Source organism: Girardinichthys multiradiatus, chromosome 20 (genome assembly GCF_021462225.1).
Source record: "Girardinichthys multiradiatus isolate DD_20200921_A chromosome 20, DD_fGirMul_XY1, whole genome shotgun sequence".
In the NCBI taxonomy this organism is placed as follows: domain Eukaryota; kingdom Metazoa; phylum Chordata; class Actinopteri; order Cyprinodontiformes; family Goodeidae; genus Girardinichthys; species Girardinichthys multiradiatus.
Genome location: NC_061812.1, coordinates 24,977,647 through 25,002,154, shown reverse-complemented (window position 1 = coordinate 25,002,154; position 24,508 = coordinate 24,977,647). Strand labels below are relative to the sequence as shown.

The 24,508-nt window shown below is 38.3% G+C and overlaps 1 protein-coding gene across 3 annotated transcripts in view; it reads left to right on the top strand.

Moving 5' to 3' along the window:
* cacna2d2b (calcium channel, voltage-dependent, alpha 2/delta subunit 2b) overlaps positions 1-23,319 on the top strand; it is a 57,930-nt gene extending 34,611 nt beyond the window's left edge. For 2 of the 3 annotated variants that reach the window (XM_047347836.1, XM_047347834.1), the window contains 33 exons: positions 1,667-1,802; positions 2,483-2,614; positions 2,716-2,773; positions 2,872-2,922; positions 3,738-3,837; positions 3,937-4,098; positions 4,208-4,318; positions 4,421-4,499; positions 7,598-7,647; positions 7,795-7,884; positions 7,989-8,054; positions 8,196-8,270; positions 8,355-8,429; positions 8,521-8,592; positions 8,736-8,807; positions 10,788-10,849; positions 12,592-12,668; positions 12,761-12,821; positions 12,895-12,992; positions 13,074-13,164; positions 13,250-13,312; positions 13,400-13,503; positions 14,234-14,332; positions 14,452-14,543; positions 14,866-14,913; positions 17,001-17,072; positions 17,159-17,311; positions 17,386-17,438; positions 17,585-17,640; positions 18,015-18,138; positions 18,253-18,362; positions 18,468-18,550; positions 19,324-23,319. In XM_047347836.1, the coding sequence (XP_047203792.1) occupies positions 1,667-1,802; positions 2,483-2,614; positions 2,716-2,773; positions 2,872-2,922; positions 3,738-3,837; positions 3,937-4,098; positions 4,208-4,318; positions 4,421-4,499; positions 7,598-7,647; positions 7,795-7,884; positions 7,989-8,054; positions 8,196-8,270; positions 8,355-8,429; positions 8,521-8,592; positions 8,736-8,807; positions 10,788-10,849; positions 12,592-12,668; positions 12,761-12,821; positions 12,895-12,992; positions 13,074-13,164; positions 13,250-13,312; positions 13,400-13,503; positions 14,234-14,332; positions 14,452-14,543; positions 14,866-14,913; positions 17,001-17,072; positions 17,159-17,311; positions 17,386-17,438; positions 17,585-17,640; positions 18,015-18,138; positions 18,253-18,362; positions 18,468-18,550; positions 19,324-19,437 (2,889 nt within the window). In that variant the 3' untranslated portion in view covers positions 19,438-23,319. The remainder of the gene's footprint in view (positions 1-1,666; positions 1,803-2,482; positions 2,615-2,715; positions 2,774-2,871; positions 2,923-3,737; positions 3,838-3,936; positions 4,099-4,207; positions 4,319-4,420; positions 4,500-7,597; positions 7,648-7,794; positions 7,885-7,988; positions 8,055-8,195; positions 8,271-8,354; positions 8,430-8,520; positions 8,593-8,735; positions 8,808-10,787; positions 10,850-12,591; positions 12,669-12,760; positions 12,822-12,894; positions 12,993-13,073; positions 13,165-13,249; positions 13,313-13,399; positions 13,504-14,233; positions 14,333-14,451; positions 14,544-14,865; positions 14,914-17,000; positions 17,073-17,158; positions 17,312-17,385; positions 17,439-17,584; positions 17,641-18,014; positions 18,139-18,252; positions 18,363-18,467; positions 18,551-19,323) is intronic. The other variant, XM_047347835.1, reaches the window with a different exon arrangement.
* Positions 23,320-24,508: the final 1,189 nt, after the last annotated feature.

Below are 24,508 nucleotides of genomic sequence, written 5' to 3'. Positions count from 1 at the left end.
GAGCCACAGACCTGCCCCCTGGACCTGGGACAGATATGGAGGAGATCCGTGCCATAGACATCCAAAGGCCCCCCAGAGCACAGGAACCCCAGGAGAACCATTGCCGGGACTACTGCAACCCCCTCCCAGAGAAAAGCAGGGGAGAGTGCCGGGGGAACCACACAGAAGCCACAGTGCAGAAGTCCCAGTGAGCTACAGCGACGAGCCCACCGGCCCTGCCGGCAGCCGTCTACGCCAGAGCAGATCCAGCCATTGACCCAGAGACCCGAGACCTCGGGACATATCACTCCCCAAGCAGAGGCCCGACAGAGCTCAGGGGTCCAGGCCCTGGCAAGCAGCCACTGGGAGTGAGCCGGCATACACCAAAGCACCCAGCGCCAGACACCGAGAACCACAAGTACACCGGCGGACAGAGACACCAATCACCGGCAGGTAGTGTGGCGGGGAGGAAATAGAAACTGATCCAGGAGAGGGAGCAGTCCAAGATCCAACATGGCACAAAAAACTGGCACACAAAGTCACTATCACACATTCCCATCCTCATGCATACACATAAAAACACTCGACCCAGGAGGTGGTCCCCTTCCCTCCGGGGGTGGAGACAGGCAGACCGCCCCAGCACTTGAACCTGGGCTCGGCTAGCCTTGGCTGGTGCCTGAACCTGAGTGACCCCGGCCCAGACCCCGACCCCAGTCCCCAACAACTCCTATGCTCATCAGGAGAGGGGGCCATTTACAAATGAGGGGTCTACATGGTCCAAACTAGCCCGCCAACCAGAGTCGCCACAGGATGAAACAGTCCCAACCCCTTAATGAATTCTGATCACAACCCCATGAGCCCCCCACCCCCCATGGGTCAGTGGTTATTAAACTTGAGTTGGACATCAGCAGATATTTTATATTGACAGAAGACACAATAAATGTGAAAACTGAAAAATCTGATAAATATTATGCTCACGAATAACACCCAGCCTCACATTGTTGATCTCCCTGCTCATGCTATCTGCCAGAACCATGGCATAAACTGTGCCCTCGGGTTTGGGTTGTTCCTTCCCCTAAATCCAAGATTCCAACATCCTCACTTCTTTTTTTCTGTCTTGCAAAAAAGCAGCCACACATCCATTCAACATATTCCTGTTAAAAAGGTATTTTTTTCAGGAAATAATCAATTCTGTGACTGACAGACAATGGCATTACAGATCAAATGTGTTTCATACATTTTTAAAGTACTTCCTGTTCTTTGTTGCAAAAAAAAAAAAAAAACTGCTTTTAAAAACAGTAGCAGGATGAATTATTTTGTTTGCATTTCATAGATTTAAGATTTATATGTTTTCTTATTCCAAAACATGATATTTACCCTTTAATATTGTGAACTGTCAAAGGAGCAGTTAGAACTTACCTTGATCTAAAGGGAGAGTGGTGGCCTATAAGTTAGAGAGCAGGACGTTTGCGGCCCCTGGTTTAAAACACAGAGCACCACTCTGTGTTCCTGAGCAAAACCCATAGCCCCAGAAGGCTCCCCGGGCGCTGCAGTGGCAGCCCACTGCTCCCTAAGGGTCTGGTTAAATGCAGAGGACACATTTTATTGGAACGTACAATTGCAATGACAAATTAAGTTGATTATTATAAAGGTTTTTACTTCAATTGTTACACTGTTGTTTTGACAGTATTCCGTGGATGGAGAGGCTGAGGTGGAAAACCCTTCCCAACTCAAGCTGGAGTTTGTGTATGATCCAAACTTCAAAAATAATGTCAACTTCTCACACACAGCAGTTCAGATCCCGACAGATATTTACAAAGGAGGTGAGTGGTGCTCCCATTATTTCATTTTAAAAGCAGGATCCTGGAAACTTGCTTCTCATTTAATATTCTTGTTTGTCACTAAGGTTTAACCTCAGGCTCCACAAGTTAAATCAGAACTTTAATACACTTTAAATGTTTTTTGTTTTGCACCTAATTCCTTGAGCAAAACACACCATCTCCATGGAAAATAGACCTCTAACTTTTAGATATTTTAGAAATGTTATTACTGTAATGCTATGCAACTGTTTTATGTATAGTTATATTTTACTTACCATTTTAAGTTTTTTTTTTTTATATAATCTATAACAAAAAGTAATGGAAAAATGCAATTCTGGAAGTTTTTATCTAGTTAACATAGCACATTTATTGCACATTTATTTATTTTTTACTTATTTATAATATGTAAAAAAATATCTAAAAGATATATGGTTCATGTTTATGGTTCACATGAGTCTAAGGAGCATTTTCTCATTTTAAATGTATGCTCAGGATATATAATAAATAAAAAGGCAATGAAAAGATACATCTCTTTTATATTTTAAGATGTGTTAAACCTTATTTTCATATTTATGCACATTTTATTTATTTATAAAATGTAAATAGAAACCTAGAAAATACATATGGTACAAGATGTATATGCTTGTGTTGAGTCTGTGGAACATTTTCTCTTTTACCCTCAGCTCCAGACATCCTGAATGAGCTGAACTGGACTCAGGCCCTGGAGAGAGTGTTTATGGAGAACAGCAGGGAAGATCCATCGCTGCTATGGCAGGCGTTTGGGAGCGCAACAGGAGTCACTCGCTACTATCCAGGTGGGACTTTACCAGCTGTCTCTGTTCTTAAATGTGAACTAACTTTTAAATTCATAAACCACAAAGTTCTATTAAAACAGAAAGTTATTTATTTATTGCAGCATCCCCCTGGAAAGCGCCTGATAAAATCGACCTGTACGATGTCCGAAGGAGGCCTTGGTACATCACGCTGCTTAAAAACCTCTGGATATGTTGGGTAATCATAGATATAAAGTAGATAAAGGTTTAGATTTTTGTTCCATCTTTCTTTTTCACAGGTACATCCAGGGGGCCTCATCTCCCAAAGACATGGTCATCCTTGTTGATGTGTAAGTACAAAGTCATATTTTGGAGGTTTTTCAGAGAAATTGTAGAGGTCTATATGGAAATGTTGACCTGTGTTTAGTTAACGTTTCAGAACAGTGGAAGGTAACCTACAGGTAACCTAGGTTTTAAAATTATTTTATCTTGAAATTCATACATACACAGAATGGAAAGCTTTCTGGTTTTTGGAAACATGATCAGTCTAATTTTTTATTCAGGAGATCACATATGTATGTCATTACGAAATGTGGCGGTGTTGGGTGTTTTTGACCGCACAGTTCACAGTTAGTTCAGTGTTTTTAGGTTTGAAAGCCCCACCCCGACTCCTCCAAACATTGTTATTGTCATTGTGGTGAAACAGTTCAGTCTCGTATTGACATGAAGCTGTTCTTCAGCAAGCAGTTTAAGATAGGTGGTTCCTGGGTTGTTCCTGAAACATCCTAACCAGTTTCATTTTATGTGATGGTGACAGTTTAGATCAGATAGCTGAAACTTGGACAAAATTAGGTGTTCCACCAGGACAATGATCCTAAACACATATGAGATCAGGTTTAGAAATGGATAAAGCACGCTGACATTAAGCTTCTGGAATGGCTCAGAACTCAGCGTTATGTCTAAAATCTGTCGTTGCCTGGAAAACCTACCCCCTGAAATGAACTGTGCCAATTCCATGCAACTACACAGCTAACTAAATCTATCTTATTAACCAAATTATTTGACCAAATTGTGTATAACTTTCACATAACTTTAATGGACTCACAACTATCAAGCCTTTCAACTGCCTCAACTCACCCATATGTTGTCTTCTGTGTTTGATCAGGAGCGGCAGCGTCAGTGGACTCACGCTCAAACTGATAAAGGCGTCGGTGATGGAAATGCTGGACACTTTATCTGATGACGACTACGTCAACGTAGCCAGGGTTGGTATCTGCATGTATTCCTGCCACTTGCTCTGTCATTAATCATCTTATCTCTTCATATTTCTACTTGACTACAGACTTTCTCCTCCTGTGTTTCAGTTCAATGAGAAGGCTGAGGCTGTGGTCCCTTGTTTCAAACATCTAGTCCAGGCTAACGTGCGAAACAAAAAGATTTTTAAGGAGGCCGTGCAGCAGATGCAGGCCAAAGGCACCACCGACTACAAGTCTGGGTTTCATTTTGCCTTTAACCAGCTCCTTAACGTGAGTTACTCAGTGATTTATTTTACCAGGAAGAAAATGAGCTCCAACCGTACTATGTTTTGCCTCACTGAACTGACCTGTCATGCATATATATTACTGTATTTTACAGAAGACAAATGTCCCGCGGGCTAACTGCAATAAAATAATTATGCTGTTTACTGATGGAGGGGAGGATAGAGCTCAGGATGTCTTCCTGCAATACAACTGGCCCAACAAAACAGTCGGTGTTATCATGATATATTCCAAGCAATCTTCTGTCCATAAAACTGATGCTTTTTATTATCTGAATCCCATTTAATTTCTGTCTGCCTCCCCCACCAAGGTGCGCGTATTTACTTTTTCCGTGGGTCAACATAACTACGATGTGACGCCTTTACAGTGGATTGCTTGTACTAATAAAGGTGAGCCGACATTTTACTTTCACCATGTTTTATATCCATTTATTTGGTAAAATGTCACCATACAGAGTGAGTCCTTCAACAGTATAAGGAGACAGCAGCTCAGAGACCAAGTCAGCACTGAAAACATGATCATAAACAGTAGTTATATAGTTAGCCCATAGGGTTTGAATAATTTTTTTTGTAGACACATTCCTGCCTTTTAAAAATATTTTTTAAGCATTCCCTTTGGATGTTTTAATACATTGTCTCCTTTTACACATATTTTCTCCTGTAGAGAATCGCTGTTTATATGTTTAGCCACATAAAAAAAAATCATTGAAAGCCAGAAGCCTGCCTGTCCTAGAGCCTAATGACAGCCCTTAGAAAGCACAACAGTATTAAAGTTTTGTTTTTCTTTTTTTCCCAATTTTGTGAAAACTATAAAAGATTATAGTTTAAAGACATATTTCCAGTGAATGGTTGGTTAAAAAACGTGGCATATGTTGGTATAATGTGCTGTTATGAATGTGATGAAAACAGGCTCAAATCTGAAGTCAATCATGGAGTAAAACACACAAGGATCAGGAAATAAACAAAGGGATCCAGAGACTATATATACTATATATATATATGCACACTGAAGTAAAGTATACATTAAAAAGATGCTTGAGTGACATTAAAGTAGAAGCTAGTAACAAATGTGCCATCAATGATTATCCCACAAAAAACTCAAGATCTCTTTCAGTCGATTTTTCCTATGTGGATTGATGGCTGGATGGATAGCTGACCCAGTCTTCCCCAAAAAAGCGTTATATGGATGGGGGATACTGAGATGCAATTCCTAAAGTAGGGAAAGAGGGAGAAATATGCAGTCCATCTTAAATTATTCAAGAAAGGGACCTACAAACCTAGATTTCCTTTACTCCAATTGACTCAAAAATATTTTTATACATTTAAATGGAATCTTTTAGGATTAGAACAATATCACCTTACAACATCAATATGAATATTGATACAGGGCTTAGACAACAGCAGAGAAAAACAGCATAAACTTAAATATTTTTCTGCTAAGTAGGAGAGCTTTAAACTCTTGAGGGAGACGGTTACAAATGCTCAGTTTTACAAATTTACTGAAAAACCTTTGTTTTATTTATTCCTTTGTTTACTTTAGTGTGTGGGTGTATTCATTTTCTAGACTCTGTACTGAATATAAACTGAGTGTGAGAATTCTATGGTCTATTACAAAGAGTAATGAAAAAAATGTTTGTCTAGTTATTATAACACATTTATTTTACATTTATTGCACATTCTGAGATTTTTACATCTCAGCTGAAACCACAACAAAAAAAAAATTATCTTGTATCATTTACAGAATAATATTTTACACAAATGTGAAAGAAAAGTAGGCAATGCGAATATTTTCTTGATGCAGTTTCAGTTTTGTTACTGACCTTTGATTTTCTTTTAAAATCTACCTCGTATGCAAAATCATAATTTTAAATTTATATGTTCTACATGCATTTTGCACACCATTGGTTGTTAAACAAATACAAAAGGGGAGAGCACTAAAAAAACTGTTGTGTGAGAACCAGTTACACTAGCATCTTATAGCACCTTTCAAAGGTATTCATACAGCTTTCCTTCTTCCACATTTTGTCACATTACAGCCACAAACCTGAATGGATTTTATTTGAATTTAATGTGAACAGATCAATGCACAAAGTAGTGCATAATTGTAAAGTGGAAGAAGAATGATCTATAGTTTCTGTTTTTTTACAAAAAGAAAATCTAAAAAAGTTTGCAAATGCTTTGCCATGAGGCCCATGACTATGGAGGAGTTGCAAAAAAAGTGATCTGGTCAGATGAAATGTCACGATAATCACCTGTTTGTGTTTCGTTAATAACACCCACCTGTTTTCCATGTAGTTCTTTTCATCTCAGTTGTATTTAAATTTCTGTTTTCTGTCCCTTCATTGTTGGGTTCTCTGTTGCTGTCTCCCTGGTTCCTGTGTTTCCTTCCTGTCTGTAAGTTCATCATTCTGTTCGTAAAACCTATCCATCTACCATGCATCTGCCAATGTCCTGTTACTGCTTTGGTCCTCAACAACTGCAAAATATGACATGAGATCAAAACTGAACATTTTAGTCTACATACAAAACACTGTGTGGCAGAAAGGTCACACTGCACATTACCCTAAACACACCTTCCTCATGCTTAACACGGTGGTGGCAGCATCATGCTGAGGAAATAATTTTCTTCAGCAGGGACAGAGAGGCTGGCCAGAGTATATAAGAAGATGGATGGACCTAGCTACAGAACAATCCCGACAGAAAACTTTAAAAAAAGTGAAGGCTCACCTTCGAGCAGGACAACAAGACCTTAAACATACAGCCAGCGCTATAATTTAATGTTTTATACCAAACCACATTTATGGGTTGGAATAGCCCTGTCAAAGTCCAGAGATTACTCAATTGAGAGTCTGACCTATTATTCAAAGAAAAATTTGAAAAACATGTCAGTCTGTAGGTGTGCAAAGCTGGTAAAGACACATTCCAAGACTTGCTGCTGTATTATTTCAAACAATGTTTTTAGAGGCAATTAATCTAAAATTTTGTAAGAAAATAACTTGAACATTTATAATCACACAATACATACAGTATGATTTTGACTGTAGGGTACCGATAAAAAAACATGGTTGATTTACAACAATGTGAGCTATTTCTGAGCTTCATAAAGGTAAATAAAAGGAAAAAAAATCCGGATGACTGGATTTGATTTGATTTGATTTGATGAGACTGGATTGGATTGGACTGGATTGGCACCAGTTTAGTATTTTAAATCCATAATTTGTGTTCTTTGGGAGCTTTTACGCTTCCGGCTGACTTTTTTGATTTTTTTCGTCTGATCTGAGCCAATACGCTAACATTTAATGCTGTGTAATATTCCTCTTCAAGCTCTCTGCTCTGTGAGATTTAGGTGTCTGAGTCACAGTTTTAAGTAACATCTACTCAAATCTGGAATATTCATGAGTCACACAATGTTTTTCCTCTGATCTCACACATGCGCTCTCTTTTCTTTCTCTCTGTCTGTCGGTTTTTCCCCCTCTGTGGCCTGCCAGGCTACTATTTTGAGATCCGTTCCATCTGTGCCATACGGATTAATACCCAGGTGGGTTTGCTTGGTTTCTCTGATGCAGCTGATCCCCCACTTGAAGCATCCATGCTCATTTTGCAGCTCACCCAGTTTGTGGCCTGATGCTGGATTTTTATTGTGTGGCTGCGGCCAGTCACAATGGCTGTGTCTGTGTTTCATCAGGAGTACCTGGACGTGCTGGGGCGCCCCATGGTTCTGGCAGGCAGCGAGGCCAAGCAGGTTCAGTGGACCAATGTGTATCAGGATGCTCTGGTGAGATTCTGACTGCATTTCATCAAAAACAGCAAATACAGTTTTTGCACTGGGGAAAAAATATTTTGATTTTACGTAAGTGGTTCTAAACTTCTTCTTTGAAGGGTCTTGGCCTGGTAGTGACAGGAACTTTGCCTGTGTTCAATCTCACCATGAATGGAAACTCACAGGTAGCAAAACTTTAAATTTACCCGCAGTTTAGTTTGATTGTTTCATTGAGAAAAAAACAACAAATAATGTCAGGAGCTTAAAAGTCCAGGTATTTCTGCTTCAAACCTTATCATGTGTTTACTTCTTCATGGTTGGTCCAGAATCAGCTGATATTAGGTGTCATGGGAGTGGATGTACATCTAGATGAGATAAAGCGACTGACACCACGTTATAATGTATGTACAGCTTCACATTTGTTTTTAAATTGCTAAACAGAGCAGGTTAACACGCTCTTGACTCTCTTCTTGTCTCTGGAACAGCTGGGAGCCAATGGATACATATTTGCCATCGATCCAAATGGATATCTGCTCCTCCATCCTAATCTTCAACCGAAGGTGACCTATGTGTGGGCGTTGAGAAACGTATGTTTCATGTTTTATTTTTTATTTGGAGGTGCTTATTTGATGTCTGTTTGACTCCTCGCAGCCTGTGAACGTCCCTGAACCTGTGACCCTGGACTTCCTGGATGCAGAGGTAGAAGACAGTAATAAAGAGGAGGTGAGCAGCACATGAAATTACAACATATTAATAGTTAACAATTAATATGTCTCCCTCCAATCCTATTTGTACATGTAACTACAGTACCGCTCAACATTTCTGGGATCAGACAAAAAATAATTTGTTTGACTTTTGTTACTCAGATTCGACGATATATGATTGATGGAAGACCAGGGGAAATGCAGATAAAAACTCTCGTTAAGTCTGTTGATGATGTAAGTAAATTAGAAAATATTTCTATTTTAAGACTTTGCCATTGCATACTTGATAAATATCTCGATTTCTAAAAGTAAATCCAAACTTTTACATTCCTACATCTGTCCTTTCATTCGTCACTTGTCCATCTAACCATCCCTCCCGCCCTGCCTCTGTCCAACAATCCATTGTTGAAAAAATTATAGAAATCTTTCCTCTGACTCTATCCAAATATTATGCTTCTGAATCATAAATAGTTAACATAAAACAGAATTTTCTTATTACTGTAGTTTTTCATTTGAATGGCTACCACTTGGTGTCACTATAGACTATGGTTCAGACAGCGTTATGCAGTAGTCTTACGAAACAAGATGCTTACACAGGTAAGCAGATGTAGGTTGTTTTTCTTTCATTATCCACGCAATATGTTAAGAAATGAGAAGAAAAATCGTTTGATTTTTACGTGACATCCCCTAGAACCTCTTTCCACATAAGATTAATTTAATTTCTCAAGTCAGATCAACTTTTATCCAAACTGAGTGTTGCAGAAATGATTGGATAGAAAAAAAACATCACACATAATGAGTTAGAGGATTATGCTGTCATTCCTGCAGGCTAAAATAGGAAGTAGTTCTGCACTGAAATAAATATATAATGGTGATATATAGGTGGGACAGGCAAACATCCAGAAACAGAATAATTAATCGACATCTGAAAATACAACTCTTATTTTGCCACGTATCGCTTTTTCCAATTTGTTAAAACGCATCAGTCAGCAAAATTCAAAGCTAAGAAATATTGCAAAGGATACCTTGAGGTTAGAACGACAGTGACCTGAAGCTGAAGAATCATATTTGTGTTGCTGTGTCAGTATTCTCTGGCAGATGACTATCAGGAAGCCTAAAAATGTAAAAGAAGATGCTAAAACATGAACTGTATTAATATTGGAAACCTAATCAAGTTTGTTGAGCAGAAAACCAACAAAAGTCTTTTTTGAGAACAGTATTAGAGAAATGTTTTTTTGAAATTTTCTGACATTTTTGCTCTTTATACGTTATAATGCTGTATAAAACCTATAAACAAATTAATATTTTGGTAGGTAGCATAATTTCACATTGAATTATTTATACCTTTTATTTAGATCAGTATATTCAATAGGAAACCAAAACGTTATTTCAATAAATAATTGTTTTTAACAAAATTACCAGTGGCACAATTATTGGTATAGTCCTTTTAAAACAAATGTGGCATTTTTTTTTATACTTGGTTCTATTGGCAAACTGGGATGTATAAAGTATTGAAAGCAGGGGTACCAACAATTGCGCCGCCAATGGTTTTGTAAAATCTATTGTTTTTTTTAACGAGATTTTTTTCCTTCCCTGAATAAATGTAAATGAATGAGACTGTTTTGTGGAATCCAAAACAATTATCAGCAGTCAGTATCATACCTCTGGTCAGAGTCTCTTGCTGAGATTGTTCATACTTCTGACTACTGCATGTAATGCGACGACTGCTAAACTCCACAGAGTCTCACCTTTAAAATCAGATTGAAAAAACTCTTTCACAAATAATACAGATTGTGAAAATATTTTTCAAGAACTGAATGTTGGTAGCACTGTTGCCTTGCAGCAAGAAGGTCCTGAGTTCGACTCCTGGCCGAGGATCTTTCTGCATGGAGTTTGCATGTTCTTCCCGTGCATATGTGGGTTCTCTCCAGATACTCCGGCTTCCTCCCACAGTCCAAAGACATGCCTGTTAGGTTAATAGGTCTCTCTAAATTGCCCTTAGGTGTGAATGAGTGTGTGTATGGTTGTTTGTCTGTGTGTGTCTGTGTTGCCCTTCGATGGACTGGCGACCTTTTCCAGGTGTACCCCACCTCCCGCCCATAGACTGCTGGAGATAGGCACCAGCTTCCCCATGACCCACTATGGAAGAAGCGGTAGAAAAAGACTGAATAACTGTTTGATATTATTTGTGCAAACACACCCGTATTGTTGCAGCGATACATCGATGAGGCATCCAGAGGCTACACCTGGACTCCCATCAATGGCACTGATTATAGGTGAGCTCAAGCAGATATATATATATCTTTATACAGTACAGACCAAAAGTTTGGACACACCTTCTCATTCAAAGAGTTTTCTTTATTTTCATGACTATGAATATTGTAGCTTCACACTGAAGGCATCAAAACTATGAATTAACACATGTGGAATTATATACTGAACAAAAAAGTGTGAAACAACTGAAAATATGTCTTATATTCTAGGTTCTTCAAAGTAGCCACCTTTTGCTTTGATTACTGCTCTGCACACTCTTGGCATTCTGTTGATGAGCTTCAAGAGGTAGTCACCTGAAATGGTTTTCCAACAGTCTTGAAGGAGTTCCCAGAGATGCTTAGCACTTGTTGGCCCTTTTTCCTTCACTCTGCGGTCCAGCTCACCCCAAACCATCTCGATTGGGTTCAGGTCCGGTGACTGTGGAGGCCAGGTCATCTGGCGCAGCACCCCATCACTCTCCTTCTTGGTCAAATAGCCCTTACACAGCCTGGAGGTGTGTTTGGGGTCATTGTCCTGTTGAAAAATAAATGATGGTCCAACTAAACGCAAACCGGATGGAATAGCATGCCGCTGCAAGATGCTGTGGTAGCCATGCTGGTTCAGTATGCCTTCAATTTTGAATAAATCCCCAACAGTGTCACCAGCAAAGCACCCCCACACCATCACACCTCCTCCTCTATGCTTCATGGTGGGAACCAGGCATGTAGAGTCCATCCGTTCACCTCTTCTGCGCCGCACAAAGACACGGTGGTTGGAACCAAAGATCTCAAACTTGGACTCATCAGACCAAAGCACAGATTTCCACTGGTCTAATGTCCATTCCTTGTGTTCTTTAGCCCAAACAAGTATCTTCTGCTTGATGCCTGTCCTCAGCAGTGGTTTCCTAGCAGCTATTTTACCATGAAGGCCTGATTCACACAGTCTCCTCTTAACAGTTGTTCTAGAGATGTGTCTGCTACTAGACCTCTGTGTGGCATTGACCTGTTCTCTAATCTGAGCTGCTGTTAACCTGCGATTTCTGAGGCTGGTGACTCGGATGAACTTATCGTCCGCAGCAGAGGTGACTCTTGGTCTTCCTTTCCTGGGGCGGTCCTCATGTGAGCCAGTTTCTTCATAGCGCTTGATGGTTTTTGCGACTGCACTTGGGGACACTTTCAAAGTTTTCCCAATTGTTCGGACTGACTGACCTTCATTTCTTAAAGTAATGATGGCCACTTGTTTTTCTTTACTTAGCTGCTTTTTTCTTGCCACAATACAAATTCTAACAGTCTATTCAGTAGGACTATCAGCTGTGTACTGTATCCACCTCCTGCACAACACAACTGATGGTCCCAACCCCATTTATAAGGCTTGAAATCCCACTTATTAAACCTGACAGGGCACACATGTGAAGTGAAAACCATTTCAGGTGACTACCTCTTGAAGCTCATCAACAGAATGCTAAGAGTGTGCGGAGCAGTAATCAAAGCAAAAGTTGGCTACTTTGAAGAACCTAGAATATAAGACATATTTTCAGTTGTTTCACACTTTTTTGTTCAGTATATAATTCCACATGTGTTAATTTATAGTTTTGATGCCTTCAGTGTGAAGCTACAATATTAATAGTCATGAAAATAAAGAAAACTCTTTGAATGAGAAGATGTGTCCAAACTTTTGGTCTGTACTGTATATATATAGAAATGAATGCATTTAGGTAATACAGATTTTTTCCATTTTTTCTTTGTCGGGATGCTGGCACCTGCAGCCTTGGTCTGGTATTACCTCCTTATAATGACTACTACATCCAGGCAGACCTCAGCGATGTGATGCTGCAGCTCCAGTGTGAGTACAGGGAGTCTGTTTGCTCTGTGTTAAATGTCATGATAACCAACAGAAAGGAGAGGTAAATGAGGCATCTCTGTTTTGTACTTTAGATATGCAGTCGTTGTTGCCGAGCTCCTTTGAATCCTCCGGGCATGTTTTTCTGGCTCCAAGGTGACCGTCTTTACTTTCTTTGATTTCTTTTTATATAAAAGAATTATTCTCATTTATGCTTTTGTGTCTGCAGGGAATACTGCAAGAACCTTCAGCTTTCTGATAACAACACACAGTTCCTGCAAAACTTCCTCTCTCTCATGCTTGATATCTCCCCAGAGTCTGATGAATGTGAGTGCACAGACTGTAGCAGTTCACTCTTGGCTTTAGACACACTCAAGAGAGATAATCGGTCTCTTTTTCTTGTTGCAGGTGACCAAGCTCTCATCCACAACCTTATCCTGGATTCCAGGATAATTGGTCAGCTTGCTTCTCGTGTTTGGAAGAACAAGGATCTGAATGCGTGAGTTAGCTACACAGTGCACAAAAAAACTGAACCCTACTCACCATTGTCAAACAAACTAATGCTGACTACTTAAAAATTACAGGTATGGCTTCCTGGCTGTTTTTGCATCCACAGATGGAGGAATAACACGTGTTTTTCCCAACATGTGCGTAAAATTAGCAACAGAAGCAGAAATGTTTAATATGAGCACTGATTTTTTGCTTTAAAATGGTTAATCATTTCTGGTCCATAGAGCGGCTGAGTTGTGGGATGAGGACCCAGAACCGTTTAATTCGGATTACTACAGACGAAGCCTGGATAATAAAGGCTACATGTTCAAGCCTTCACTGAGACCCTGTGAGTATCACAGCAAAATGCTCTCGTTTGTCTTCAAGTATGTGCATCTCCAGTAAGTAGAATATTGAAAAGTTTCCTTTTTTAGTTAAATAGTTCAAAAAGTAAAATTCATATGTTGATTCATTTCACTCTGTGATTGATTTCAAGCAGCTATTTTTTGTCAATTTCTTTGTTAATTTTTGACTTAAAGCTAATGAAAGCCCAAAATGCAGTTTCTCAGAAAATTACAAGGACCAATTAATAAAAAGATTTTTATCGCTGAAATGTTATGTTATGACCTATAAAAACAAAGAGAAGTCTGCTGACTTGACAGTTGACCATAAGGCAATTGGGTAAATCCTCCTGAAGACGGGTAAGCTTGAAAAGGTCATTACAAAAGAAGCCTGCAGTTCACAAAGTCATGTATCCAAGTCTGGTAATGGAAAGGTCCATCATAAGCAACAGGGACTGCCACAGCCTTGCATAGATTGTGAAGCAAAAGCCCAATCAAGAGTTTGGGTATTGGAGTATGGTCAAGAGGAGGATCAGCCAACAGTGCAGACGAGCTAGAGGCTGCTATCAAAGCAACCTGGGCTTCATTATTTACCTCAGCAGTGCCACAGGCACTGGTTTATGCAATCCACTTTCTGTTAGTATAAGCTCAGTTTTTTTCTTTTCTTAAAATCGTCACTGTTAATGTCGTTAAATACAATAACTCAAGACAGTTAGTGTATGTGTTTGTCGTGAACAGCAGACGACGACCCTTTTGGAGCTGAAAACGGCACCACAGGAATCCTGGTTAGTTCAGCTGTCGAGGTCAATTTAGGAGGTAAACTGCTCAAGCCTTCAGGTGAGAAACCTCTTTCCATTGATCTTTATGAAACCACAATATGAAAACTTTTAATTGAAACATTTTCATCTATTTTTGCTCTTTCTGTTGTTCACCTGGTTTTTTCTCCTGTCATAAAGTGATTGGAGTGAAGCTGGACCTGGAGGCGTGGGTGGACAAGTTTAAAATCCTGGCCAGCAACGTGTCGGATAACCGGCAGGGGTCACACAAGGTAAACCCATGGTTTTCACTCCTTAACTACAGTGTAAGAACATTCAAGCCTTTAGCTCAGCTTGTGTATTTTATTTAGGAAAAAAACATTTTCCTCCTGCCTTTTCACTTCCTTGATGTGTGATCTTACTTGTATGTGCTGTTTTAAATCTCTATATGCTTGCTTTACTTGTGCTTGATTTGTTGTTTTTATCCATTTCTTTTGTTTTTTTATTTTTAAAATTTCTTTAGAACATTGAGTTTACAAACGATGTATGAAATGTGCTCTACATCTATAAATAAAATTGACCAGAACTGTTCTGATCTTGTTTTTTCCTGAATAGTGTGGGCCATCCAGAAGCTGTGAGATGGACTGTGAAGTAAACACAGATGTAAGAACTTTTCTTCTTTTCAATTTTGACACCAGTGCTCACTGTGTGGACATTGACTAATATAAATAGTTAATATTAAGATAATGCTGCTGGCAGAACAGATTAGCAATCTCTTAATCAGGAGCAACACAATCTACATTCCTGCTTTTGTTTAATTCAGGTTACCAAATGATGGAGATACAAGTGTTATATAATTTGCTTCATTTAAAATGTATTTTAAATTGTAGTAAATCATTTGGATTGTTTTCACACATTTAAACCTAAACCAGCGCCAAGCTTTTTTCTTTTCCTGTCTTTTTCTACATTATTTTGGTTTGCTTTTATTTTACATTTGAGGACCCCAAAATAAATTCCCTTTAACTTTGGTGATTTATAGATAAGCATATATAAAGCACCCTCAGGTTTTTTTGAAACTTTGGTAAAGATTAGAAAAATGAAAATAGTAAAATCAATAAATATTTTATCACAGTAGCGCAACCTACATCTGAAAATATTTGAGAAGCCCAGCCGTTAATTTGAGTGCGCTGAAAGAAGGCTGAAATGTGTTAAGAAATAATTACTGGTGCCACACCAATTGACACTTCTGACATTTCCTACTAAAGAAAACTGATTAAAGCATGTTTTGTTATGTTCTGTACCTTTTTAGGTTCATTAAAGCTTAGAGTAACATTTGATTAGTAACCTTAATCTTCCTGTTTTTTCAGTGTCATTTTGTCCTGTAAAGTGTTATTAGGCCTGCAACAATCATTTGCACAACATTTTAAGTATTCACTAGTGGTGGTAGTCAGATTACAAAACACCCTAAATTCAGAGATGGCAACCACACAGTGCTGTGATACCTAATTATAAATAGAACCTGTCTGACAACATGAAGTAGGCCAAGAGATCTTAAAAAGCAACAACTCATGCCTCATCTAAAGACATTCAAAAACAGATTAGGAAGAAATAAAAAGACATCTATCTGTCTGGAAATGGTTGTAAAGCCATTTCTAAAGCTTTGGGACTCCAGTGAACCACAATCACAGCCATTATCCACAAATGGAAAAAACATAGAACAGTGGTGAACCTTCCCAGTAGTCCAGACCTCTGAAATTACTCCAAGAATTACTCCAGAAGGTCAAAAAAGAACACAGGACAACATCTTAAGACACTGCAGACATTACTTACTCCAGTTAAGGTCAGTGATGTTCTAAGAAAGAGGCTGGAAAATGGCATCTTTGCGTGGGTTCTAAAGCCAAAACACAATGACTTAAATCATGATTGCCAAAAAACATCTTGATGATGTCCAAAACCTTTTCGAAAACATTCTGTGGACTGATTTAAAACTAACAGAGCATTTCAGAAAGAACATTGTACCGATAGGAAAACATGGTGGTGGCAGTGTGATTGTGTGGGACTGCTTTGCTGCCTCTGGACCTGGATGACTTGCAGTGATTGATAGAACCATATGTTCTTCTCTCCAGAAGAAAATCCTGAGAATCTTTGGCAATCAGTTGCTCACCTTTAGCTCAAGAACACAACACAACAATGGAGCACCAGAACGCTCCTCTTCAGCAAACAAGAGTTGAATAGTTGCCAATTATCACGGTCATTTTGGGTTTACAGAGTAATTACTTTTACACTTACCAGGTTGCATTGGATTTTCCCTTAATAATTTCATTATTTTTAAAAACTGCATTTTGTATTTACAGTACATGATTACCTTTGTCGAGTTTTAAAATTTGTTGAAACATTTAAGTGTGGAAAAAAACAAGAAGTCTGTAAGCAAGCAAATACTTTTTTACAGCACTATAGAGTCGCTAAAGCTCATTGTGGTTTCTATCAGACAACTAGCGACAAAAAGTGCACAACAGTAAGGACATTTAATTGAAGCACGTTTTAATTTTATACAATTAACACAGAGGAAGGATTGAGTCTGCAGTTTCTGATGCTGTTCTCAGCAAAGAATGGATGAAACGATCACAACTTAGCACCCTTCAGGCACAAAGTGCTCATGGAAGACAAGTAGTTTTCTTAAAACTGTTAACAATGGTGGAAACAAACATGAGACTTTCTGTGAAGTCTAACCGATGGCGTGTTGTTTGCAGGACTTGCAGTGCTATCTCATCGATGATGGCGGCTTTCTTGTCATGTCCAATCAGAGAGATCACTGGAAACAGGTGGCTTTTTTATTTTCAGTGGTTTAAAATGATGCAAAAACCTTGAATACAAAATAATTATATCATATTTTCACATTTGGTCTCAGATTGGTCTATTTTTTGGGGATGTGGACCCTTTCCTGATGTATGCGCTCTACAACAACTCCATCTTCGCTCGTCGACAGTCTTTCCAGTACCAGTCTGCATGTGAAATGGTCAGCAGAAGCCACACTGGAGCAGCACCAAGAGGCATCTACGTGGTGAGTCATGCAGGCAGGGCTTAGATACTGGTAGGTGAGCTGCACTGTTGTTTTACTCTTCATTGTCCCTGCAGCCGTCCATAGCTGATGTCTTGAGCTTGGCGTGGTGGACGTCCACACTGGCATGGTGAGAGCTCTGCAAATCAAGTAAAACTAGAAGCACCAAAAATTCTTCAAAATCAGTTTTTAAATCAATCCGGATACACTACTGTTCAAAAGTTTTAGACACCCTTTCTCATTTACTGAAGCCATTTTTATGCATGTCTTTTTTAGGTCAGTGCTCCAGCAGCTTCTGTATGGACTTGTCTACAGCAGGTGGCTCTACCAAGGTGAATCAATTTGAGTGTTGAAATCTATGAATGCAAAGATTTTACAACTTTAGCTTCAGTAGTTACAATTGGATTCGTGATATCACCAATGCCTGAAGCAGCATGCTTAAGATCAAGGCGTTTTTGACTGTATATTTGAATGGACTACATTTATGTAGCACTTTCCTGCTCATACTGACCACTCAAAGCGCTTTACACTAGAACCACATTCCCCCATCAAAATAAAGAAAGCTGCACTCACAACATTCTGATTGCAAGACTAGGAGTCTCCGCTTTAAGCCACAGTCACCCCAAAAAGTATTCACACCCATTGAAATTTCCACATTTTACTATTTAAATGTAAGAACTTGATGTCTGTGCATTTTGTCTTTTAGATGACATCTTTGTTGATGGCTATGAGACAAAACAAAGCAGCTGTGTGACCATCCATAGCCAGTTCTACTTCACAAACACCACCAACTCCTACAACATCCTGCAGGACTGCGGAAACTGCTCACGGTCAGCGCTTTCTCTAGCATGAGGAAAAAATGTTTGAGTGCATTTTGTATCTGTGCTCTTAGGCCAGCGCTGTCCATATGGGGTTTACTAACTATCCATCATTGTCTCCCACAGGCTTTTCCACTCAAAGCGCATAGAAAACACCAACCTGCTCTTTGTGGTTGCTGAGACACTGCCCTGCAGCTCCTGTGAAATTGAGAGACTGTCCCAGATCAAGAGGGAGTGTATCCTTTTTGCCCTGGCATACTTCCTGTGGTGTTTTTAACTCAGCTGAAAGTGGACATTTCAAATGTGAGTCCAGTTCATTTTCTTTAACTTAATGCAAACAGTTCAGGAGGAAAATCCATGTGAACTACTGAGCAATGCGCGATATCGTAGAGGCCCAACTTCATGCTTTGACTACAGTGCCTTAGTAAGTAGAACCGATATGTTTTTGTTGTAAGTTCTAAGCAGGTAATGGAAGATTATGCAGAACAAAATATGATTTTTTGTTTTGGTCAGAAGAAGATTTAGTAAACAAGTATTAGATATCAGCTTCTTACATGAGTTACAAAATTTTAATCACACTAATTAGACATTGATTGAGAGACACACAGTCGATCCACTGATATTTCTTTAAGAAAAACGGGGAAACCTGTTTTATTGCGGTTTATATTACTTGTTTAAAATTGTTTTTAAAACAAATATTTTTTTAAGTACTGAAGGTTTTGCATGTGGCTTGCTTATTCTATCTCTCCTTGTTGGCAAAATGTTTGCATGTTAATAAACTGAATGGTAGTAAAACTTAAGACCAAATCAGCTCCATCACAGAAGAAGATGCAGGTCATTCTGTCATACAGTCTCTCTTTTCAAATGTGAACAACAGCAAAATAAGAAACAAAGTTCCTTTGCATATGGTTAAAAAATGCCCATCTCAGCAAAAGTGAATCAAGTCAAACCCAAAACATAAATGTATGGTGCCTTTAAAATACTTTAAAGTACACAATTGGGACAGTCTTCCCTTTTTGGACTTGTGTCAAAAACAGGATTTGGCAAGCTTGCAAAACAACAACTCTGTGCTACAAATGACATACTGCATAGTCCAAAATAAGACAAAAGTTCTGTTTATCAAATGCAGACACATTCAGAAAGGATTTTCTTTTCAATTTTCTATGGGAAAATATGTTTTTCTCTTTCTTTCGGCAGGAAAACACGTCAGAGTGTGGACGGGGTTCTTCATTGCAGTCCTCTATAGGAGTTGTTCTCTTCATTCAGCTCATTCTGCCTCTCTTTCATCTCTCACACATCCAAACACTCTGACATGTTCCCTGTCCTCGGATTTAGGCTCAGATTCACAGAAGGTCAGATCAAACAGCAACTGTGACGTTCTTTTTTCTTTTCACCGACTACTCACAGTGTATTGTGCTTTGAGTGGAAAGCCCTGGCTTAGCTCCTGAGATTTATTTTTTGCCTCACTGCTTATATATTTCTTGGTTTTTGAAGGGCTTGAATGTGAAAGTTTGGAGGGAAATGTGTCGAGTCTGCATGCAGCTTAACCTTGTTAAGAATATTAGATTTTATTTCTATTTTCCACATGTAACAAATAAAAAAATGTCACAGAGGCAGTCAAAGTTTACCTTGAAAGAAGTGGATAACAATTAATTAAAAACTCGCTTGTTTTTGTATGCTTTCAATTAATTGAGATTATTATAAAAGGTGCAAAAGCAAAGTATGGAAATATACCGATAAATGCGAAGGTTCTGCATTCCAACTTTGTACTGTACTTTAAAAGCATTGCAGCGTTTGTGTCTTACACTTGTTTGTACAGAAACTGATCTAAGGCATTTATCATCCCTGAAGCCTGTAAATGTATAAATAAGAGTCGGGGGCTGGATGTACTTTAGACATCCAGCTGTTGTTTTCTCAGATGTTGCTTGTGTTGTCCTAAAATTACCCCTGTGGCATTTGGTCAGTTTCAAAACTAAATCAGTTATATAACCGAACACATGCATGGAAAACATTTGTAAAGTGTAAACTTTGAAATGTCTTTGAGCAAAGAAAATCTGATCATGAAACCCAATTTCTGCACTGGAAGTGTGCAGAACTTTTACTGGTTGAAAAGTATGAAAATATAAATCTGCAAAGTTATGGTTTTCACATGCATGGGTTTTGAAACAAATTACGTACCATATTTCCCTTGTCCATGTTTCTGGGTGCATGTTCAGTCCTTGTCCATGTCATTTTACGTAAGGTACAGAAAGCTGCTGCAGCTACGGGTGTTTTTACATGATGGTGTATCTGGGTCTTATCCTCACATTCATTCCTGTGTCTTTGACTCCACCTCTGAGCTTTGTTAAGACAGTTTCAGTATTGTTCTGTGGTTCAAACATGACAGGACTCTCATTGACTTCACTCTCTTCTCCAAAGCATGTCTTCATCTTCTATGTCTTTACATTCAGCCAGATTCATCCCAACAAAGCTATTGTTCTCAATGCTTGGGAAAAGTCAATATAATAAAAAAAAAGGACATGTATTTCACGATACATATCAGTAAAGAAACATCTTTGCATTTTGTTGTGTTGTAAGATTAACCATTGGCTTTATTGAAATGCTTCACAGCTACTCGCGGGGTTTTAAAGTGCTTCCAGTCCTGTTAGATGTTGTCCAAGAAGGTAGAATCAAACAACAGGAGATCGATTTTATTAACTATTAATGCACAGAAATTATAACATTGATTGCAATAATGCTATTATACCGACCCTCGATGTTCGTACTATGATCAAAATGAGTAATTCTCAATGTGTTTCACTGATGTAGCTAATGTCAGTGTGTGGCCAACATGTTTTATGCGTCAGCTGTGTGACTGGTGGGACTCTAAGAAATATTTTTGTAACTTGTGTCGTCACAATGTTGTCAATTTTATATTTATGCACTTGTGTATGCTTCTGTATGAAGAATGTAGCTTAGACAGCTTTTGGTGTTAACAATATGTTGTCAGTATGATTAACGTGTTTTTTGAAACCTCTTTCTTGATTTTAATTGTTTGGCATGATTCACTGTGGCAGAAGGCTTCTGTTTTATTATGTGTACCTTAACAGAAACCTAAGTAAAGACTTTTTGAACAGTATAACAGTATAAGACAATGTTCACAAATAAAAGCATTATCGTTTGTGCTTTTAGGGCATTGGTCGCAGCATTTATACGTTATCAACCTCAACCCTCCTCAGTACAAGGATAGTACAGCCAGGGAATACTACAATAGTTTGAGAAAGGTTTAGATCTAACAGTAAACCCTATAATGCAAACAACAACCGCCAATAAACACACATTAATTGGACAGTATTTAAACAGAGGTTCTACCTATTTGCAAAACCCCAAGAAAAACATTGAGTTTGATAATAAAAACTTGGGTTTGATGTTTTTTGATACAACAAAAACATTGTTTTAATATCATAAGAATATCATCCTCTGTCCTCTCTTAAGGTTACATCAACTGAAGATTTACGTATACCTGAAAATTTGTTATTGCACCGTAAAGGAAGAACATTTTTTGCGCTGAAAAAATTGTTAGCTGATGAATGGAAAACATCCTCCAACGTGAAGAGAACATATTGCAGATAAGAGATGAGAGGTTAAAGTACACATGGTGAAATCCAGAATAAATCTCCTGTAGTGATTCATGCTTTCTTGTCTTTTTAAGTCATTGTTTGATCTGGCTGCCGACTTATCTGGGGTATATTTTTAAAAGATTTTTCAAAAAAAGTGTTTGTAAACCAATGTTTTTCTCAGTCAGCCTGGTGTTCCATCCCGCAGTGCCTTGTTGCACTCGTCATTTTGGATTACAGGAGCATCTGAATCTTGGCTGTGGATATTCAGTATGAAACACACCCTGGAAAATTGGAGCAGTCCAGCTATAAAATGACTCCTTGGTTCCAGGGATTTTAAAAGATGCTCATTTTGAACATTTGTAAAAGGAGCACAGTTGGGAAAAAGCACAGCAAGAGAATAATCTGCAGGAACCCCCCTGAGGTTTTCAGATGGACAGAACTTGACAGGAACTAACCTTGCTGCCATCCTGCTTTGTTTCATTGATTTCTACACTGTGGTTCAGGCTTAAATTAAAGAATAGACTCTAGATTTCTACTTTGTCCCATCAGCGCACCATCAGTTTGTATATTAGGCATCTATTGGAAAGATTTGCATATCCGTTGCGACAGACTGAATTAAATGAACAAGTGTTTACTTAAACAAAAACTGTTCTGCATCTCTTCTGGACCCAAGCATGGCGGGGACTTGAAGAACAAAGATCTTCTGTAGGTCTTCTGTAACGTAACAGAAAGAGAGTTTGAGGTACTTAGCAGCCTACATTGCAATGTTGACACAGCTAAGGTATTTTATTTTAAATGACTGGTATTCACTTGCATGATATTTTGAACACTTTACAGATATGTGTACAAAGATACTGATGAGTATTTTACATTCAAGTCTGCATCCAGCTATGCAGCTATGTGGCTACACCCTTTTTAGATAAACTGCATGGAAGAGGAGGCTGCAGATGAAGCTGAAAGTGTGACTTCAGTGAAGCCTACAGGGACTGACGGCATATAGGCGATTTATGTATTTTGCAGCTAATGAATGAACAGAGAAGGTAAGGTTCTGAGTAACATACTGCCCATGAAAATTGTTTTTATGTGGGAAACAAATCTTCAAATTAAATGTGAAACACTGAAAGTTATTTATGCATCTATAGGTTGTATATGAAAATAAGGCAAAGGCACACTTTAGAACAACCACTTATTCTGTCTGTTAATGTTAAATAAAATTTTAGTATTGTTTTTTTATTTATGTGATATTTTATAAGTTGAACATGTCAACAAATAACAGATAGGAACTGAATGTATTTAAAGTTTCTGAGGGTACAGAAGGTATAAATGGATATATAATAAAATACCCTGTATGTTTATGTCCTCTGATTTTTTTTGAGAAACAAACAGTAAGATTGTTTTTTGCTGTAACTTTGCTGACGTTGATATTTACTCTGGAACATTTCCTCTCTTTGTGCCAGTCTCCAATGCCACCGCATTTTGTAAAGGCAGCGTGAAACAGTCAGAACATAAAGGATGAATTTTGTCAGTCCCATTATGAAATAGATATTTAAATGTTTATATATTTGGTGATTAAAATGCTGTTGATATTTTTCAATTCTGCCCCAAATGATTATTTATTAGACCTTTGCATTTTTGTCATTTATTATACTATCCACAATTGATCAATGAATGTGTAATATCCTTCATATCTTACCTAGTTAGTAGCTGATTGAGTAGACAATCCATTTGTCAGGCCAACTTTTAATGATAAGTTTTAACAGTTTTTTTGTGAAATCAAAATATAACATACTAATAAATATATACATACTTTTAACAATTATTTAGTTAAAAGTTCTTTAGCAAGCTGCATTTTGACCACCCCCTTTTTGTATTTACAATAGGATTTAGCTTGTTTCTCACTGAATATTTGACCTCTCCCTCAAACTTATTGTTTCCTGCCACAGATACAAATATTTTGTCTGTATAGTTGAGAAGTCAGGACTTTCCTACAGCATGTTGGCCTGGTTTGTCCAATGCACCACCACCACTGGCAGCAAAACAGCCCCACAGCATGATGCTGCCACCACCATGTTTGACCATGAATACGGTGGTTTTAGGTTTGAAATCCTAACTCCTACAAACATTCTTGGTATTGTGGCCGAAAAGGTCTGACTCTTTCTTGTCTGACAAAAACATTTCCAGAAACTTGTATTTATCTGTACTTTTTTTTTCAGCTTTAATGTGCTGACTTTAGGTTTTGTTTTTTGGATTGGCACTCTCTCATTCCATGGCAATGTAAACTTGCATCACAATGGACAGTGATAGTTGAATCTTGAACACATTTTGGTGTTCCAACAGGGCAATGATCCAAAACGCACATGAAAGTTAGTTTCAGAATGGATAAAGAAGGCTAACATTAAGCTTCTGGAATGGCCCAGATATATCTTAACGCTATCTAAAATTTACAACTAAAAGCTGGTTGTGATGCAGGAGACTAACCAGTTTAAATGAACCCTACCAACACTACCAAGAAGAATGGTCAAAAACAGAGTGGTCCCTCATCAGCTTGCTATGAGATCTTTAACCAAATAACAGTGGAAGTGTATGTCTATATTTAAAACTGTATGTACAAATCTGACTTGTTGGGAAAAAAAATACACAAGCCAAACTTATGCAAATCAGTTCATTCTGAGAAAAATGGTTCAGGTGCATCATTAAAACTCAAAGTGAACAGAAAATGAGTGTGTAAACTTTGAATGCCATTGTATTTTACTGCAGCAACAATCATCAATACTGCATTTTTT